General features: G+C 36.6%; 1 protein-coding gene across 1 annotated transcript; it reads left to right on the top strand.

Moving 5' to 3' along the window:
* The first annotated feature begins 443 nt into the window (after window positions 1-443).
* Window positions 444-19556, top strand: LOC140140380 (transient receptor potential cation channel subfamily M member 5-like). Its single transcript, XM_072162140.1, has 20 exons — window positions 444-564; window positions 886-1085; window positions 2181-2340; window positions 3149-3444; window positions 4328-4472; window positions 5325-5478; window positions 5901-6067; window positions 6326-6432; window positions 7270-7422; window positions 8089-8148; window positions 8477-8564; window positions 9133-9337; window positions 9577-9804; window positions 10464-10524; window positions 11186-11320; window positions 12166-12393; window positions 13224-13398; window positions 17508-17667; window positions 18459-18640; window positions 19447-19556. Exons 1-20 carry the CDS (start codon window positions 444-446, stop codon window positions 19554-19556), a joined length of 3135 nt encoding a protein of 1044 aa, XP_072018241.1.
* Window positions 19557-21612: the final 2056 nt, after the last annotated feature.

The following is a 21612-nucleotide window of genomic DNA, read 5'->3' as shown; positions in this document are numbered from 1 at the left end:
TAGGCCCTCGGAACAATATCATGGCCGGAACTGGTAAGGAGGCGAGCGTGTCGGCTGAAATTCGGGATGGCGCTGTTCAGGAGTTCGTATCTTTTAAGTTTGTCTCAACTTGTCCCAAAAAATTAAATTGAAATAAAAGTTTAATCTTTATTTAAGACACTGGTTTGATCAAAATATTAAAAATGTTGTTACATGGGGTAGAAAAACAAACTTACTTTCTTGTATTTTCCCGTGTATTTCAATGGGACGATTATTTAGTGGTGTGTGCCCATAAGTTAACGCCACCCACGAGCTGTACTTATAAAGCAATTTCAAAGGGTGACATGGTGGCTACCAAATTCTATCATTGCACAATATTAAAATACTATTTATTGCAGTTTGTGAAGATAAGCCCAGTTGTAGATGTGAAAGCCCTATGCAAATGGATGAGTAGCGAGTGGAATATGACCTTGCCGCCCGGCTTAGTGTTATCTGTTACTGGTGGAGCATGGGACTTCCCTAGGAATGCGGTCGTCAAAGAAGTTTTTCGTAAAGGTCTTGTTGACGCTGCTGTCAAAAATGGAGGTATGTATGAATGAATATTTGGTTCATTATTTGGTTTGTTTGACAATATTTTTCCTGGAAAATCCTAGAAAGCCTCCGAAAGGCGCGGAAAGGGGAAAGCGGAAGGTCAGATGCTAGAATGCTGGTAATTTAATTCAGATATCCCAAAAATGTGCCACCTTCAAAACTCGGTGAGCCAGGACCTCTTACACCTATAGACCAAGATTCCTAAGTCAATGTACATGTAAACTAGGTATATCCCTACACTTTGACTCAAATTTTAAAACTAGATTTATAATGGATGAATACATTTTGTTTAAGATTAATGTTATTTTATTCCAGATCTCACGATGATTATCACGGGCGGAACTCACAAAGGTGTTATGAAGTACACAGCAAGAGGCCTGAGCGAATACGAATGGGCCCACAAGCCTACTGTGTCTGATGACATTGTTGATCTGATAATTCTCGGAGTGACTACATGGGGATCTCTTCAACAAGAATTGAGAGACAAATTGGAAGAAGCTGTTACAAACCATCAGGTATGAGATAATAAGAAATATTAAACAAAATTTATGAATTAGAGCAAATTAGAGGCTCAGGATTAGAAGGTTAAAGTTTGCAGGGCACTGTGCAAGAAGCGAAGAAGAAGCAGCTTATTGTTCTTATGTGGCAGCCCAAACATGGAGAGCGAACAAGAGGTCCACCTAAGAAGGATTATATCAAGATGTTGGCAGATGATACAGGATTAACAGGCCCAGACATCAAAAATTGCATGCTAGACAGAGCAGTTTGGAGAGCCATTATGGGAGTCCGACTACAAGAGTCGGCATAAGCAAGCAAGTAAGCAAGAGCAAAAATTTTCAGATTTTTGGGAGAATTTTGTTACTTGCTAGTCTTAAAAAATGGGCACCAAGAGTGGGAGTCAAACCGTGAATTGCAAGGCTTAGAAGCGATTGACATGCCGAAAAATGGGTCTTATAACATGTATAACTACCAATTTAATCATCTTCTGTCGACATTTATGGGTGCTCACCCCGGCCTTCAGGGAAGATATTATGTTTCTATGTTTAATTTTTTGTTTGAAGTTGAGACATGTATATTTGCAACACCCTCGTGGTTGTTTGATGTTCAATTCTAGACCTGAACAATACCAACAACTATCACATTTTAATGTACATATTGAAATATGTACATATATCTCCAGTTCCTTTTAACATAGATTTTCGTTTCTTTTTCAACTACATTAATTAATCTTTTTCTTTTTGTGATATTCTTATTCTATAAACTGTATATTTGTGTGTAAATTGAGGGCGCTATTTAAATATATTTGTAATTTAATTGAGATAAGTTATTCCAAACATTTTCTGTTAAAAATTTTTTTGAAAATTTCGTTGCTATCTGTTACTCTTTCTGTCTACCCTTTGTAAAGATGAAAACACGATTTAAGATAAATAGCGCCATCATTGTTCACCTTTTCTTAAAAATGACGTAATTTTACATGCTATCAAACAACCATTGAAAATATTGATGCAAACATCCGACTAAGGTAGGCCTATACAGATCAACAATTGTCAAAACCTTACTTGACCAAGACACAATTTTTACAGTCTACGTCATATCTTTAATTTCGTCAGCTAATTGAGCTGGAAGTTCAGAAATTGGCCAACATGACGAACAACAGTACTAAGAAAGTGTTAGAGCCAAACCACAGCCATTTCATTTTTGTAGACGATACAACAGGTCAAAGGACTGCGGCAAACGAACTTCGAGTAAAATTGGAAAGAGAACTGAGGAGTGAGTATTGCTAGCAATATATCGTACATCCTTTAAAAGCTTCATTACGTTTTGTTACCTGGAGAGATTTGACCATGTCTCATCTCCTTTTTCAACCAAATCGATGGTAATAACTCTTGTAGTGAGGGATCAACATTTAACCACAAATTGCCTCAGGCAAAACTCACTTCCTGGGAACTAAATACTACACAAGGTCATTTTTATGTAACTCATTGGCCCGTGTCATAAAATGCCTCTAGCTATAATGACAACCTGGTGACCTGGTCACCTCATTAACAGATACTAATCCCAGGAGAGAATTCAAATTGTGTTCAATTTTCTTCAGGCAGTGAAACCTAATGTGTTGGTGCAAACTTCAAAGCGAAGGTCTAAATCAGTAGAAGAGTTCCTTTTACAGTCCTCTATTTTTTAATATGGACATTTCTCATCTCAGGAAACTGGTATTGCTTTCCACCGTTCATTTTGCGGTTCATTCAATTGAACCAAGTGAACCAGCTGTTCAAAGATTATGTTCCCATAGGCACCAACATGGCCATACGAATCTTTACATGCCTATAGATATAGATAGCTTAGACAAAGACCTGTATATTCAGATGAAAGTAGGTCGCTTGTGTAATGTGGGTGGGAAAATAGGTTCTGGGCGAGCATTTTCGCACAATTTTTCAATCAATAGCCATTGAAAGACATGTTTAGTCACTAAAAACACAATAATTATCAAGATATCTGCACACAAGAAGAACGGCAAGTACAGTAAAAACTTACAACACAACATGCGATTTATAATGATATTAATATTATATTTTTGAAGCCTTCGGTGAAACCCAATATCTAACATGTGACGATAAAGTGAATAGATGTGAACAAATCAGCTGTTCTAGTTCAAGTCACCGTACCTGCCAACATACACAGATTGGACTCGACGATTCGGAAGCCTGGATAGCCGATGTTGCCGACAGTAACCAATGGATCTCCATTGATTTGACATACCCAAGGCGTGTAACGGGATTAGTTATAAAGGGGAACCCTCAAGCTGACTTGTGGGTTACAAAATTCAAGGTGATGTACAGTGACGATGAGGAGGATTGGAAGGTGGTGGATAACAGGGTAAGTAAAATGGATATTGGCCAAATTGGTGGCATCAGCATGATCAGGAAACACTCTACCATTTCCTTGCTTTGCCCCCCCCCCTGCCCTTTGTCAAAATAAGGCCAAACATTCCAAAATGTAGACACATTGTTGGACCCCTCCATCTATCAGACATCGTCTTGCATTCACTGGTCACGTGAACAGTTGCCAAATGTATTAAATTAGTGCCATCGAAAAGGTATTTCACAGTGGCGTACCGTGGCCGCTCCTACCCCGGGGGGCTGAAGAAAATTCAATTTTGCCGCCCCTTCCTCAACAGCCCGAAAATGTTGACCCAATTGTTTTTTCGGTTGTTTGAAAAAGTGAAGAGCAAAAAAAAAGGATTATAAGCGCCAGCGCCCTAAAAGCAACACATTTTTATGTATAGTATATATTTTCCAAAATTTTTTATACTTTACAAATTTTTTCCGCCCTTATTTCTTTACTAATTCTTTATGCCGCCCCTTTTTTTCTGCCGCCCCTTCTTCTTCCGCCGCCCTTTCGTTTTGGCCGCCCCTGCTTTTTACCCCGGGGGGGGTGGCGCCCACAAAGCCCCCCCAAAAAAAAAAATACGCGCATGTTTCAACAGTTTTTTGCCAATAGACATGATAGAAAAACTGCCAAATTTGTTCAATATGTGGCAGCGAAGAGGCACGTACCTCATAAATGTGAGGCACCTCTCACCTGAGTTGCAGCCTCTATTATGAACACGGATAAAAACAGACAGATACGGTCAGAAAGCTATCATAATCGCTACAAGACAATACAATCATGTCAAATACTTGTAAGATATATTTTTGATACACATTAATGTGCGGCAGAATCCAGTCGATTCTTGCATCCTTTCACGGTATTTTTGCAGAAATTCGATGGGACTAGTGACAGAGACACAAATGTTGCCACCTGCAGATTCAGTTCTACAGTTCGAGCTCGTTTCTTTAAGATACAACCGACTGAATGGCACGGAGACAGGCCGAGTATGCGATTTGATCTCCTTGTGTGCAAAGGTTTGTATGTTACTTGTTCTATTTAGGAGGCAAACTAAACTCCTCAAAAAACGTTTGGAAAGTTTTTTTTCAAGCATCTCTATTCTTAAATTATTTGTGACTTGTTTATATCGTGTTGCATATCAATGGACAGCTAATTTAAAACAATTACCTTTTTATGTCTGAGCATGGTCTGAGTACACGTCTTGTGCATGCAGTGGGGCCCTCATTCTCGCTCCACTTACTCCCTTACCTCTGCTTAACCTCTTACTACTGGTCGCAATGGCTGATGTACCGACCGGGACATAAAATCTCTTCATAAAGTTTTGCTGCTTAGCAAGCAAGTTGTTCCGAAAATGTGTCCTAAATCGATGATTATAAATGTATCCATGATACGATATAGTATGATCAGAAATACCCTCATTCCTTGCAATTCAGTATAGTAGGCTACTGTCCTGGTCGCATCCTTTTCACTCATCTTTTATTCACATACGTATGACGTATAACAACATTTCAACAAGTAATTTCAGGCAACATTTCATTTTCCTACATCCATTTTTTTTTCAAGAATCTCAGATTATTTGTGACATGTTTATCGTGTTGCATCAATGGACAGCTAATTTATTCCCCTTTACAATGACTCCTCATATTTTCATGACTGAGTATACGTCTTGTTGATGTAGTCTGTCTCTCTCGATCCACCATCACTCTCTTCATATGGATCTGTAGGCCTGCTATTACAGATATAGATCATACCGGCACCCTCATACTACTGGTCGTAATGGCTGGTGTACCGACCAAAGGCATGAAATCTCTTTACAAATTTGTGTTCCTTTCTGGCAGCATTTCATTTTCTTACATGTTTTATTCTAGATGTAGCAGTCGTTTGTGTCCTTGTTGAAGGTGGAATGTATAGTATCAGACAAGCATGTTCCTCTGTAGAAGCTGGTACACCGCTGGTCGTCGTCGCCGATTCTGGCCGTGGTGCTAACGTGCTAGCACATGCTTTCAAAGAGGATCAAGACGAGTGAGTATGCAATAACTATTGTACCGTGATCAAAAGCATTTTAGCTGTAGATTTTCCGAATTATTTAATGATGACTTCGGACCATAGACTCTATGCAATAAAGCAACCGGAACATAACAATTGAAATGGCAGCCATTTTGGAGACAGGTCTAAGATGGCAGAGTGACAGGTCTTTAGATCAATTCTACAACTGTTCATACATACGCCACTGCGACTCGTAACAATATCGGATATTTCTAAAAAATAAGACCAGTATAAGTTCAAATGAATATAGAATGCGATCATCAACATTTCCATTTTTAGCAACAAACCCCGACCCAAGCCTACCTGACCCGCTTATCTTACGACATCTTTTTAAAAAAGTAATCATACAATTATTTCTCTAAATATAAAATGTATTTACTACTCGTTGTAATTCACAGAAATATCATAAAAGCCGAACTAAATGAAATCATTCGACGTGATGAAGACGTCGATAGCACGCTTGAGCTGATCAAAGAAGCCGCCAAGAAACCCAATCTACTGAATATTTATGATGGAAGTTGCGAAGGAGGGATCCAAGCGTCAATTCTAGAAGCCTTACAAAGAGGTAACTGTTTAACTCTTATGGGTGCCCCATGTTACATTTTATAATTGCATTTGCAGAGGAATCCAGCAACTTTACAAATGAATATTTCATGAGGTATTGGGTTTTGAATGGTGATTAAAGCAACTCAAACCCCACTATCCTTCAAGACTTGACACCTTGATCATGTTGTGAAAATTAAAATCCGCTTTAATTTGTTCGTCGCTGCCTTCTTTGGGTATTTCTCCAGCTATCAAAGTAATAATATATTATATACTATAGATGACGAAAAGAGCATGGATGTGGATATTAAGTTAGCTTTCCAATGGGGATACCACGAAGTATTGAAAGAGCAGATGTTTGCATCCAGCTTTACATATAACTGGAAGGTAATTAATTGATTATTCTAATGCCATGTTAGTTCATTTTAGCACAATTCTTTTGACATACTGTCGTATTTTATGACATAAATTCTTTCAAAATCTATGAATGAAACTCTATATATTCACAAAGTTTTGAGACCTAAATGTAATTAGTTAATGAGATGGCACTAATTAGTGTGATACGCCCATGGTTTTTATGTACCGCCTGCATGAAAATTTCGTTCTGTGATTTGGCATACCGGCGTATCATGATACGTCGTCATAGGCCACCGTGTATCACATGACGTATCACTATAGAAACATTATTAATACATAGGTTGTCAAATTTTGCATGTTTAGGCATAATGTACTTCTAATTAGTAAATGAATAAAAAGTTTGTATTCTGTTGAGAAGAACAAAGACAGATATATTATTGATTATAATCTTTGATAATACGACGTAATAAACATATTTTACTTTGGTGCTTTTACAAAAACAAATAGTAAGTTGCTTACTCAAAATTTTGTGGTCCATTCTCGCTTTCATGTATATCATGTGATAAAGACCAATAAACTACCGTATTTCGTTTGACACCAGAATTATGAAAATTGATATGCAATGTGTTGCGATTTCAAAACCTTTTTGTGATATTTTATGCAAATTAGAGGTAAAATCGAAGGACGATGCCAGTCGTTTTCAGATGTCTCAAGTGATACGTATATGAACCAGAGATCTGGTAATAATTCTTGTTAAATAAATTACTTTATCACTTTGTCTATTTGCTAATTTATAGTTGTGCCAACCCTTTTGCTTGTATTTCAATTAGTAAGGAATTGCCGATTGTGTTTTACATTCCCATACAGATGTATAACGTGGATGAGCTAGTATTAGAAGACCTCCTGAGAGAAACTATCTTGAAAAACCAAGTAGAATTTGTGAAGTTACTAATCGACAACGATGTTGTAAACTTGGATAAATGTATAACGTGGAGTATGATCAAGCAACTGTATTCCAAGGTTGGTTCTTTATTGCATAAACCCCAAAATTAAATTTCATCTTTCCCACAATTTACATTTTTTAGTCTTAACTCTGCATACTCTCAAACGGCGACACGTCATTTTATTTGGAGGGGAGAGGTTCAATATTAATGACAGGAATCCATTCCTTTGAAGTGGGACATTTTTATGACCTCCTTTTTCCGAAATGAAAATAACAGAGATGCTCCCTATTTTAGAGGGAGGCTCCCTATTTTTGTAAACATCTTGTGCATTTTGACACCCAAATTTGGCAACCTCCCTATTTCAGGAAAGTTATGTGCCATTGAAGTTGCATGTAATTTTGAAAACCTCCCTATTGGATGTTAATGTTGGCATCTCTGAAATAACCCAGGAAAAAACTGCAACATGTTGCAGTTTCTTCCCCCGCCGGAATGTCACTGTTTTTTTTATTTTACGCTTTTTACAGGCTCAAAGAGACTTTTTACAGGCTCAAAGAGACTGGACTGTTCTGCTTTTATTGTAATATGTAGTTGGAAAAAAAGAAGCTTGAAGACCCACACATTTTGTTGTAATACATGTATTGTATGAGCCCACATATTTGAGTGCCTTATTTGGGACCCCATCCATAGAAAAATGACAACGGCAGGGGGATTAACCATGATATTCTGTCTCCATATTTTGCAGGCCACTTATGATGTCAAGCCATTACCTGGTCACATGTCAAGAATCAAAGCATCTCAGGAAGTATGCCATTTATCAAAAATATCTTTTAACTCATTTTTGCAATTGAAATTTTTTTTGGGACATAGTTATTTGATTTTTATCAATTGAACTTTGATTATACAAAATCATGTAGCAGCCATAATGTAGTTTTTAGATAAACATCTGAAGGCAGACCATTTGATGCAGCTCTAGCCTATAGGGTATAAGTAAATAGAGGCAAATTTAAGCTATAGGCCTATTTTGGATCTAAATTTAAACAAATGTTATTATAGGCACATACGAATGGTACGCTCTCCATACCTTGTAATAAATCGCTTTTACCGTTTCATTATTATGAACTTCATTTTAGGAGAGCGTGCTGGATATCGTTCAAGAAGTGATGCAGGATCTGGCGTTTGATAAATTTTCATATTATCAGAAGGATAATCGAGGACATGGTACGTATAGGGCCTAAACCTGCACACCGCTGAAGAAAACTAAGGCCTAAAAAAATTATTGATTGGCGTAACCCGACCGACCCTATAAATTATACCTGATCCTAAAGTTTTATTTTTGTTTTGTTTTTGTTTGTTTTTACAAAAATAAATAAATAAATATATTGAAGATATAGATTTTTTTTCCAGGACCTAAAATTTGTTGGTGTTTTGGGGGAAAAACTATACCTTTAATACGAAAGGTCAAAATTTTCATATGATGGACGGCTTTTCATCCCAGTTAAATACACTAAGTACGTATCATTAGATTTATACAATTTACTTCGAGGACTGTTTAAAATTTCAAAAATATCAATTTTAATCATTTGCCACAAAATGTATATTATATCGCAAATTAAAAAAATATATATATTTGACATTAGAAGGACATTACTCGTATTCAAAATGTAATACAATATGTCTGATGTGCTCTCAGGTCCCACAAAAAATACGTAAAAACTTCGTATCTTCGTTATCCGAGCCCTTAACTATTGCATGAGCGTCAATGTTTTCTGTTTGGTTCTTTTCACAGATAATGACCCAGTAGAGGACCCTTACAGACATTTGTTCATCTTCGCTCTGTTGTGGGGATACGACGAGATGGCGTTGTATTTTTGGGAGGAGGACACGGAACCTATAGCGTCAGCATTAGCCGCTAGTAATATGTACAAGAACCAGTCCAGTAACATATCGTCAAGATACAAGGAACAACAGGAACATCTCAAAGAGATGGAAGAGTAACTATTTTTACTGTAATATACCGGTATTGTGCGTATTAATCTCCTCTCTTAGTGAAATTTCCCTTGCTGTTCTTCCTTCTTGACAGATCAACTTGCACAAGAGAAGTTTTGCGTTCACACTTTGGCCTATAGTTGAAGTCAGATTTTGGCTGATTAGGTTGCTTTGAACATGTTAAAGTTCATTATTTTCATTGTTCTTCTTCTTTTTTTTTTTTCTTTCTTTTTTTTGTCTATAGGAAATTCGCTGAGCTTGCTTATGAATCGCTCAACGCCTGTGAAGCCACCTCAAAAACCGCGGATGCTTTTAACATGGTTCTTCGTAACGTACCTTCCTGGGGAGATACAACATGCTTAAAACTTGCCGAGTTATCACACAACTTGACATTCATCGGGCATGCTGGGATACAGACTCTGGTAGAAGAAATTTGGCAGCATGGACTGCATAAACCTGGACCCAATGCAAGGTATTGGATATCTTTAACGCTCAATGTTTCACAATTGGTGCCCGCAACTGTGCAGCAATTGTTGTGACGATAATTATCGTCCATTATTTTATCTGTCAAATACCAATATTGACAGAAACGATAATAATAGAGGGAGGCAAGGAATTAACAGCCGTGAAGACGATACCTCAAGACGATACCTAGCCGTTTATATCATGATTACAGTGGCTTTAGCTATCACATGGCAAGTCCAGTGCGTCAATTGCCTGATGAAGTCTGGTAGTTCCAAACTCATCGTAGCAAAGTTGCAAAAAGGAAGTTCTAGTATTAGACTACTGGATGACTAAGAACATGCACTCATTTAGTCCAACATAATGTTATTAAAATGTAGACAAAATATTTTGCACAAATGTTTGCCAAAATATTTTACAATAACATTTTGACAACATTTTAAAAATGTTGTTTAATATAGTATATTTATTTCATATAAAACGTTTATAATATGTCCTTTAAGTAACCCGACACTAAAATGTTATTGAAACATTTTGATCAAAACAAAAACACGCTTATAACACGTGTATGGGTGTGAAAATCATGTTAGTGCTTGCTGAGTTAAGCAGGTGGGTTCGGTATGAATGCTAAGTTACATGACTTCTTTTTGTTTGTTTTTATCATTTCAGTCTTTATATCAAAGCCAAGAACTTGGTTCAGTCTCCTCGAGTCGCATTCTACCACTACCTGGTATGTTATGCAAAGCAATATCCAGAGACTTTTTTCGACTTCACAAAAAGTAACGTAACCGGTATCAAATATGTTTATAGCTTCAGAACTATTAATTGTATTCACAATATTTTATTTAACATAGCCTACAGAATTTTTTTACGAATTTCAATTTTTATTATATTTTAAGAATTATGAAGGAATGAGAATGGCATAGAAGGGGAGAGGGGGAGGGGAGATGCAGAGCGAGAGATGGTCTGGAGGGATAGAGAGAAAGAAGTGAAGAAAAAAAGAAAGAAATGAAATTAGAAAGAAAATGGAAATATGATGGGAGGAAGACTGAGAGGGACGAGAGCAAGAGAATGAAAAGGATAAGACAGGGCACAGAGAAAGGAAAAGAAAACTTGGAACAATGATTATATAAACTAATCACATAGTAAACCATTCGATGATGCCAATGCCTTTATGCTTTAAACACCCATAATACATTCAGGTATATTTCACACCTGCCTAACACAAGTCACCCAATTTCGAAACTTCGCACTGATTGTACAATCTTACAATTATTGAATGGCAACATTTTCCAATATGATAGCGCTCAAATCGAACACCATAGAAGAATAAAAGCTTCAGTCCGTTGCTAACAATGTAACGGTTTATTGTTGTTCGTTTTTGTTTCCAGATGTTCTATCTATCGTTTTTAGCTTTGCTTTCATACATGATGTTATCTGATCAGTTAGCAAACCGTTGGCCACAAGGAGTTGAATGTGTATTGATGTTCTGGGTTGCTACCTTCATTGTCGAAGAAATACGAGAGGTAACAAAAACATTATTTTCAACAACAAAATACTTCGCTTATAATTATACCAGATTCGATATAGGAAAACATAATGAATATTGGTTACTTTATGTTACATAATTATATTGGCATGTTTTGCGCAACCATCGAAGACTCAGTACAAATTTCCAGGTGACCTCATCTCTCGTCTCCGGGCACAAGTTTGAAATTGGCGCATGAATACCGACTGCTGCCCTCATTCGTCAACCTTCTGGTCACTATGAAGCATACGGTACATGTGATGTGTAGACGGTTGGTGGAATTAGTCTAGGACATAAAATTTCGCAGGCGGAGTACATTGTTGGATATAGGGGTGTATATATAAAAGGTATATATTACGTCATTCGATGATCCTAACATCTAAAAAGAGGATGTAGCTGTAAAAAAATCATGAAACGAAGAGGTCACGAATAAAACATACGGAAACATTTTGAATTGCCGGGAGGGATGATGAAGAGGCGCAAACCCGTGGTCTATCCTGTCACTGATGTTTTATTGGGTTATTCCAGTTGAAATCCACACTACCCCTGTGGAAGATTTAGCTGAAATCTTCCACAGAGGGAGTATGAGTTTCGAATAGAATAGATAGTTGGGTAACTTCCATTTGAAATACTCACTCCAGTTGTGGAAGATATAAGTAATATGGGTTTCAAAATTATTAACCCTGACCAATCACACTTGAAAAACATACTCCCTCTGTGAAATATATTTCCAAAATCTTCCACAGGGGTAGTGTGGATTCAACTGGATGGAATAGCCCATTTAGTGACCCAAATGTATGGAGATTTTATTTTAAAAAATTGTTTCGATTTTTTTTTCTACAGGTGATTGCCCACTCACCAAAAAGATACATCAGAGTGCCATGGAATTGGATTGACATCTTCAATCTCACTCTGTTCACCGTTGGTATGATACTTCGTCTTACCGCATACAGCAGGAATGAGGCTAGGGTCATCTTAGCTTTCAGTCTCTTTGGGTTTTACTTCCGATTGCTGCACAAGCTTACACCGTTTAAATGTACAGGACCAAAAGTGCTTATGGTTGGACAAATGGTATGTTGGCATATTCTGTTAGAAAGCCATAATGTACGACCTTATAATATCATGAAATTATTTTTTTTTTTTCATACCTGATTTTAGACATATTTGTAATATTTACACATGTCCCAACATGCACCTAAATGGAATCAGCCGAAATTGGTTGTGTTTGCAGGTCAACAGAGCAATTTCTACATAAATTCATGTAAGTCCCAACATAGAACTCCATGTTAAACGGCCCAAATAGGCCAGCGTGGTTTCTTCAAAGTTCACTTTGCCTTGTTATTTCAGCTCACTAGACAGAAACCCTTCCCGGCAGTTTTTACTAATATCTTATAAGAAGATATTCTTAAACAAATCCAAATAAAGGTGATGTTGACATACCTCAATGACGTTTCGTGCTGTATCACAGCACTTTCTCAATTTGAATGACCAGTTTTGACCTTTGACGTCGGCTGCTTCCTATTGGTAGCTGACGTAGATGGCGCTGTCAATAACTGATCATAGATATGCGGAAGGAAGTAGTTGCCACAATCCCTGTTGAGTGTATTAGCCTGCCCCCTCTTTCTAATCCATAGGAAGCAGCCGACGTCAAAGGTCAAAGCTAGTCATTCAATTTGAGAAAGTGCTGTGATACAGCACGAAACGTCATTGAGGTATGTCAACATCACCTTTATTTGGATTTGTTTAAGAACATCTTCTTATAATTTTAATGGACAATCCTGATGAATCTATTTGCGGATATTACTAATTATTTGCCAAATGTTGGCATGGTGACTTATGCAATACCTTCACATTTTTAACATCCATTATTTTATTACTATGGTTACCTTGCCTCTCTATAGATAATTGACGTGCTTGTAATACTTATCATTATGATCATCCTTCTCCTCGGCTATGGAGTGTCAACAACTGCAATCATGTATCCACATACTTCTGACCCCGTGTCTCTCCTCACATCTATCATATATCGGCCATATTTCCAAATTTATGGGGAAATATTCCATGACTATATGTATGGTAAGTAAAGACTTGTACAACTTAATTGTGCCAGGAAACAACTCTCGCACATCGATCAGTGATGGATCACCTGTACACCAACTGTTCCGATCCTATTAACTCTGTCAAACTCAACATTGGCATAGGAAACAGAGATCAAAACTCTGTTCTGATTGCAAGCAACTGCGGTAATTGGAGCTGCACTAGCTTCTCGCCAGTGAATGCCACCACCAAAACATTGGACAACGCCATCAAGGAAAACATTCTCTACATTTATTGCGTCGACAAGAACATCCGTACGAAAGAGTTTAAAGTTCAACTCTGCCGCCAAGTTCAACGAGACCAGATGCAACTCCCATAGACAACAAGCAGGTTGCTTGGAAGCAATCAACAAACAGAGATTGCCAACCTTTGAATATCACCATTATCAGTGATTATACGGCACTTCAAAATGTTACTATCAAGTGCATACAGACGTACAATGCCTCATTTCAAATATATAGTTTTAGTTTTGGTTTTGGTTTTGGTCACGTGGTTTCCTATTGTCCTGCCTAACCACTTGAATCATAAGATATCGAACTCATTGTTTCTACCTTTTGTTTAAAACCGAACATTTGTGTCAGTCAGTTTCGGTTTTGGTTTCAGTTTCTTATAAGTGGTGTGGATCGTAAAATTATTTGATTTGAAGTTACCTACTCTAAGTATACAAAAGAAATGTTTAAATTTCGCAGTGCAATATTCACGAGCAGAGAAGTCGAACAAAGCAGTCTACATTTGAAAGCATTGATTTAGTTTGAAAGCATTGACTTGAGACTACGAATTAGCCTAAGCTGATTTCACTGTGAAAATATATAGACCATCGAAATATTTCCACATACATTACAATAGCCACTTGACAGATTATGACTTCATTGATATCCACAGTATTATACACAACTCTATTTATGTGCATGTCGCATGACGGAAGATCAATATCATAGAAAGCTGGTTTAAACTAACTTTTATTCAATTTATTTATTGGAGAATAGAGAGAGAGATAGAAGAGATCGCCAGGGAAAGAGGGTATGTGTGTGTGTGAGAGGGGGGAGGGGGTAAGGGTAAGGGAGAAAGAGAAACAGAGGGGAGAGAGCATTGGAAGTGGGAAGGGAAGGAGGGGGAGAGGGGGGCTCAAGAGTGGAGTGGAATAATAGGGAAGAGTCGATATCGAGTGTGGGGAGGGGGAGGAGGAGGTTATATATGGTCATTTTCACGGTAAAGGGTGTAACTTTTGATTTTTAGGGTCAAAATTTCAAACCACTTAAATATGTTTCTGTTTACTGTAATCATGCATAGAAGCAACTTAAATTCCAGTAAAATAGTGTTTCAAGGCTTAAACCTTTTGATTTCTGATAACAAATTTGACATTTCCATTACATTTTGGTTAAAATCTAAGAAAAAATGTATTTTACATAAGCTCAGAAAATTATGACATGAAAGCTGGAATACATGTGAAATCCCATTCCAAAGTAAGTCAACAGATATAAGTTAAATTTTATACCATGTTTTGCTATGTTTGTAATTGCAATTTTGAAAATTTTTAACATCAAGGGTCATTTGCAATGGAAATTTCCCAACCTTAAACATATTTTTTAAGTTTTAATTGGGTTCCTAAAATAATTTAAATGTCTAACTTCATGTACAAATACTACTTGATGAAAGGAACCTCCCAGCCAAGTTTCACAGAAATTGGAGTTATTTTTAGAATTGGCAATTCAAGCGATTTGTGTTTCGGAGGCTTCAGTTAACAACACAGGTGATCATAAAAGTAAAATATTTGGCTAACTACTACAAGTTGACATGAAAAAATAGGTAAAAAATATCACAATTACCAATTTTCATGCTTTGCTTCTAAGTATTGAATTTCAGTTGTGACAAAAATTAAATTATCACAGCAAGTCATTTTTTTGGTTTCGGAGGCTTCATGTTTACAATGGTTAAACATGGCAGAAGTAGTTTTTTTGAAAACAACACTGTTGGGATCATCTAAGCTGTTATTTTCTTGTGTGTATTGAATCAATGATTCTATGCGGCAGATATTGCAGATTTATAACGTGATAATTTTTTCACCCATTTGTTAAGTATGGTGTTATTTGCATGTGAAGCCTCCGAAACGGGCTTTCTTGGATATCAGTATATTTTTCAAGCATTAACCATAATATCAATTTTTTTTTTTATTTATGACATTCTGCACATATCATGCAACAATTACAATGCAGATATCAATATGGAACATACCAATTTAGATATGCATAGATGATAATTAAGTTTACTGTTGTTTCGGAGGCTTCATTTGTTTCGGAGGCTTCAATTGTTAACGGAAAGTTTGTATTGGGTCCCATTTTCAAACGGTGATATATATCTCCATGATTTAAAAACAAGTGACTTGAGGATCTACTTTGCTACATTTTGATAAATAGATTGGATGAGCTCTTTTATTTATATTTGCCCAAGCTTGCTGAACAGTTTGTTTCGGAGAAAAAAAAAAGTTAACGGAAAATCGGCTCTTTGAAGTCAAGATTTTATAAAAATTTTAAAAGCTTGCAAATCAACTAATTTTTGTTACCCATTTCAAGTTAAGATATCAACTGTTATGAATCAAGAAGAAGTGAAGAAATAACCAAGAATTATGAACCAAAGCTATACCCACAAAGTTTGTTAACAATTGTTAACGGAAAATGAAGCCTCCGAAACGACAAATATCGAAGTCCGGTTCTCAAAAATACAGGGCTGTTCACAATTAAATCTAATGTGGCAGTGTTTACTGAACATATGACCGTACTTTCAGGATAAGAAAAATTATCCATGAACTAACTGAAGAAAACACAGGGTTTTACAAAAATGTTACTGTTTTTTACAGTTTTTCAAAATGGCAATATTAGGTACATTTAAGCCTGCTAAAACTGAACGCAGTAACTCCCGAAGATGATTATGCTACCCAAGGTAGCTGCTAACTAGATGACTTATGTGGCCAAAAATCATGGAATTCTGTGGCTTTATTAGAAAACTACGGATCAAAATGTTAAAAATCCAAAGTTACACCCTTTACCGTGAAAATGACCATATAGGTGGCGGAGGGAACATAGGTAAAAGGTATGGGTTGTGCTTTCCGGGGAATAATCTAATTCATAATCAAATCATCTACATCATCATGCATCGTATATATTTCAGACAAATAAACAAAACACCCCCCCCCCCACCCCTCAATATATGCACATGATTTCTACATGTAGGCCTAGGTCTCGTATATGTGATGCGATCAAGCAAAATCAGTCGGAACTCGCAAATATTGATTTTGAGATATAGCCAAACAAAGGAAATATTTCCTTTTGTTTCCTATTGTTTTGGAAACTCTTTAATTGCTCATATCTTTGGAACTGGTTGTTCAATTTCAATGGAGTTTTCTGCAAAATCCAGCTTTGTAAATGCTTTCTGTTATCCTATAAAAAACTGAAAATTTAATTTTTCCGAGTTCCGACTGATTTTGCTTGATCGCATCACATATATCCAACGATGTCTATGCATAACTTATCAAACGAATTTTATGGTGTCATGGAAGTGTGCCATCTACGGCAAAAGTCGCCGGCGTTGATAGATATCGATAATGAAAATGTGAGCACAATAGGCTATTATATACGTATGGTTATAGGCCATTATACTTTTGATTATATATACCCTCTTGTGTCCTCCCAGCACAATAGTGTTATGATTGCATACCAGTTCATCTCCACATTTTAATCCCTTGATTTTTGGTTTCTGAACAATAGAGAAACCAAAACTATATATTTGAAATGAGGGAATGAATCCTGTAACCTTTGAAAAGCTACGTCAACAGGCAGGGACTGCCTTTTGAGGAGAGCGAGAGCAATCTCCTTAAATCTGATATAGGAGAGTGATTTTTAGCTCTCCTTAGTTGATCATTTTCTCCTTACATTCTATTGTAAATGCTCTAAACAGCTCTCCTGCAAATTTCTATACACATTCCCTGAACAGGCCCAGCCAGATCAGTGCTAGCTTTTTAAACACTTTTGATTGGCGAATTCATATTCGGAAATCAGCTGTCAAACTCATGAACGATGTATGTTTTTATTTAGTTACGGCAGATGATGGTGGTTGTACAACCAATGAGACAGCGATACAACTTGATGGAGCTGTGCGATGCCCTGAGCACGTTGGATGGGGATTGTTCTGTCTTGCTCTTTGGATGATATTAAGTAACGCGCTGCTTCTAAACCTTCTTATTGCTATGTTCACGTAAGTACAATAATTTATTTATCTTGCTTATTATTTTTGAGTATCCTTCTCCTTAATTGTATGAATTGTAACTGAAAAAAAAATCAGGAATTGTGAGTGGGTTAAGGAGGACTCCAAACCACATCACATAAAATAATCCCCTTTTGTTCCACTAAATTCCACCACCCCTATAAGCCCTTCCAGGCATAAATATTGATAGGTCCCTTAGATACGTAGTGTAATTAGGGGTCCTGATCATCAGGACCTGAAGTGGTCATGTGATGACCTGTTGCCTTCCGTCCTCATAAGGGAGCTTTTAATATTTGGTAATTCCAGTCCTTGATTTATGATTAGTTCACGATAAAGTTTGCTTATATCATAAATATGTGTGGCCTCCCGTTTACTGAACGTATTTTTATTGTTTTTACATTAACATGAAGTCTTTATACAAGAATCCCTTTTGCCGCAAATTAATTTGTTTGGGGCACAAAATTTAATTACCTATAATTATCATTTTTAGCCACAACATCAATTAGGTCATAAGATAGACATAATTAGCTATTAGCCACTTATTATTACTTACGAATTTAGTTTCTGTTTGCATAAACAAATTCGACATCGAAGCCCCCTTGTTCCACTTAATACCCAACAACAGCCAGGACACTAGGTTAAATAGCCAGGTGAATAGCCAGGACACCATGCTAATTAATTTGCATAATTTCATTATTATATATAACTATGGAGCTTGCAAATGCTATATCTTGAGATGTGATGTATGCCTAAATCTTTTCATGCTGCTTGTATTTTAAAAGCAACACTTACGAGAGAGTAAATGAGAAGAATGAACTCTTGTGGCGATTTATGTGGTACACCATTACAAAGGAGTACTACAAGAAACCAAGCTTAGCACCACCGTTCATCATCATTGTGCACGTCTGGCGTCTTGGTCGCTTCATCTTTAAAAATGTCTGGGAGTGGAATTCTCCAACATTGAGTAAGTTTTGAATACAGCATCTGGATTAGGGTCAGTCTAACTTTATTCATGTCCGGCCTTTGATTCTGACAAACCCTGCGGGGTTATTCTAATCAGTTTTGCCGGTTGTCCCCTGCGACCTTTCGTTCTTTCCATTCAAATTAGCCAGGCAGTTGCCCACCTAAGACCAACAGAGGGCATACCAAATAAACAAATATCACCTTATCTATAGTGTGATATGATCAGGATAAAACATTAAACCGTAACCGTGGGTGAATAAATCAAAAAAAGCAAAAAATTAATTAACTAAAGAGGCCCTGCATGTTTTTATCGATTGGCTCCAAACATAGGATTTGAATCGGTGTCCTTCACTGTAATCGTGGCGCAGTGCAGTCCATTCAATCAAATCATGATCAAATGATGTCATGAACCTATTTGATCGTGCATTTGTTATGTTTGTGAGCTGTCGTGGTAGATTGAAATCATGTGTTTGTCCACCATATTTACGGTATGATACGTCATATGCACAACCTCTATTGTCCTGGGAGATTCTTAATATATTTTCCACAAATTCAAAGAACCACTTTTGGCGGGAATTTGTATAAGTTACACAGCTGAAGTTGAGAAAGACTACGATGTCTTGTTAAAAACAAGAATAATGTATAATGATGTATATTCATACGTAGCGGTAAACGTAAATAGGAAGCAATTTTCCGGTGAGGGAAATTTGAATAGCGTAGAAGTCTAAAATTGCTTCCTATTTAAAGAATAGTGTACTTTTGGTCATTATCGCCATAGTCTATCCCCTTAATTATTGTTTGTTACAGAACTTGGGTTCAACGAAGACGAACAGCGTCATATTAAAGCGTTGGAGAAACAGGTGGTATATGACTACATTATGAAGAAGCGACGAGATGTACAAGAGCAAATTAGGTAGGATTATACAAATATGCAAATACTAATTTCAACGCTCAACCGTTTAGAACTTAGGCCTAATCGATAATCGGGTTGGAGATTATATCGTGCCGATATTACGAATAATTATAATGCTACAATTTTGGCAGAAAATGACATCTATTACCGATAATACATTAAAAATATACTGCGCCAATAAAGTATCCTTACACTTGGAAAAATAATCACAATTTCAAAACTAAAGAATATTGGGGTAAATTTGTTTTTTTATTAGATGCACTATTTATTCCTGCATATTATGACACCACATTGAATCCAATGTGACCTCAAGAAGTAAAGTTACAAGCAATTGAATAGACGAAGGTCCAGTTTTAAAAGTGACAAACTGCTGGCCCATACAAGGCGCAAAAAGATTCCAACAAGCCGCAACAAAGAGACAACACAGTTTCTTCAATGAAGCTTTATTTAAAGCAGTTTTTATTTCAGTTTTTACTTCTCTGTACTTTTCATAACTTTCATTTTATTTGTCAGTTCTTTTGTTTTAGTTTTCTTTTGTTCCTTTTGTTTTAAATTAAAGCCAAACGCATAAATCAGCCATTCACCACTCTCAAACCAGATGTCTAGTGTGTGGAGTTTTGAATAGGCCAGTTTGTCACTTTTAAAACTGGACCTTCGTCTAATCAAATGCTTGTAACTTTGCTTCTTGAAGTCACATTGATTCAATATGGTGTCATAATGTATATGTGCATGATTAGACAAATTTACCCCATTATTGTCCAGTTGGGAAATTGTGATTATTTTTCTGCTCTTACACGAAGGATACGCAAATTGGACAAAGAATCTTCACCAAAGGTTTGAACTGATCTTTCATTTCTCGTAGCCAACTTAAAGCCATAATGTATGATTTCGGACAAATTATAATCCTGTTATACCCTCCCAAATATTATTACATAATATCAGTAATATTGTCAAGGAGGTTTTCTGATATTTTTTGAAATAATGAGGTAAAATGAAAGAAAACCACTTAGTCGCTTAACTGTAGGAGAATTGACGAATAAAACCGGATATCCACGGTTTCAATCAAAATCTCTAAATATGACTACAATTTGATTGTAATCTTTCACAGGGTATTTGGGTATTACAATCGTGCAAAAAGTAAAAATTCTTAAACAGCCCTAATGATCAAATCGCACATTGCTTTTAACGTTTTCTTCTGCTTTCGTATACCAGGCAAGAAAAGATTCCAGATCGTCTTGACAAGTTGGAGAACCAGCTAAAACTTGTCAAAACTCATGTTGATGAGCGCTTTGCAAAGGTACGTACTACGTAGGTTAGTGGGAAGAACCGATCGTGTTCGATCGACTAGCTATCTTGCTTACTTGCTTAAACGAAGTGTTGTCCTCGAACTGAGATGGCTCTCCATATCTTCCTGTCTTGCATAGCTGTTGTTATTGTTAACTAGCTATCAAACAACCTCAACGGCAGTTTTTTTAGAAACTTTTAATCTACCTTCTGATGTTCATGCTATATACACAACATTGGGATTATGCCAATTCCGTTGAGCATTTTATGAAACTTTACAAGCAAGAATAATCCAGATACCCCCAAACAAAAAAAGCCTTTAAAAAGGAATGCTTAGAGTGTGCTGGTGGTTCCACAGTAAGCCTAACTATGTCCTTGCCTACTTTACAATATAATCTGGATATAATACATTTCTTTCAACTTTTACATTGTGTCCTTTGAAACTCAATTGAAAACATCCAAAAGGTTGACAAGTAAACAGTTAGACCCTGCCTGATTTATCATATCTGGATGTTGTTATCTTCAGTAGACGTGGTTAGCAATGCACATGCTGCGTTGATTTGAGTCAGCATCATATTAACTATTTAACTTTTAATGGTCAAGATTATGTTAGAACATTATGTTGTCGTTTATAGCGAATATTGGCGGCGATGTTTTTGTTTTTAAAAGTGAAGACCATTCCTACAGTGTAGCTTCTCCCAGACGTTCATGTACATGCCTATTCATGAAAGAGCCTTGCTTACATTCGGGCAGGTTGGATATACCAAACCTCAAAT

Source organism: Amphiura filiformis, chromosome 19 (genome assembly GCF_039555335.1).
Source record: "Amphiura filiformis chromosome 19, Afil_fr2py, whole genome shotgun sequence".
NCBI lineage: Eukaryota > Metazoa > Echinodermata > Ophiuroidea > Amphilepidida > Amphiuridae > Amphiura > Amphiura filiformis.
The sequence above is the reverse complement of the archived record's forward strand: the minus strand, read 5'-3'. Positions and strand labels throughout refer to the sequence as shown.

Bases quoted from the DNA above. Each gene is read 5' to 3' on its own strand.
- LOC140140380 (XM_072162140.1), top strand. From the start codon at position 444: ATGACCTTGCCGCCCGGCTTAGTGTTATCTGTTACTGGTGGAGCATGG. The intron at 11,321-12,165 runs GTAACAAAAACA...TTTTTTCTACAG, and splicing joins TTGTCGAAGAAATACGAGAG to GTGATTGCCCACTCACCAAA. The intron at 12,394-13,223 runs GTATGTTGGCAT...GCCTCTCTATAG, and splicing joins TGCTTATGGTTGGACAAATG to ATAATTGACGTGCTTGTAAT.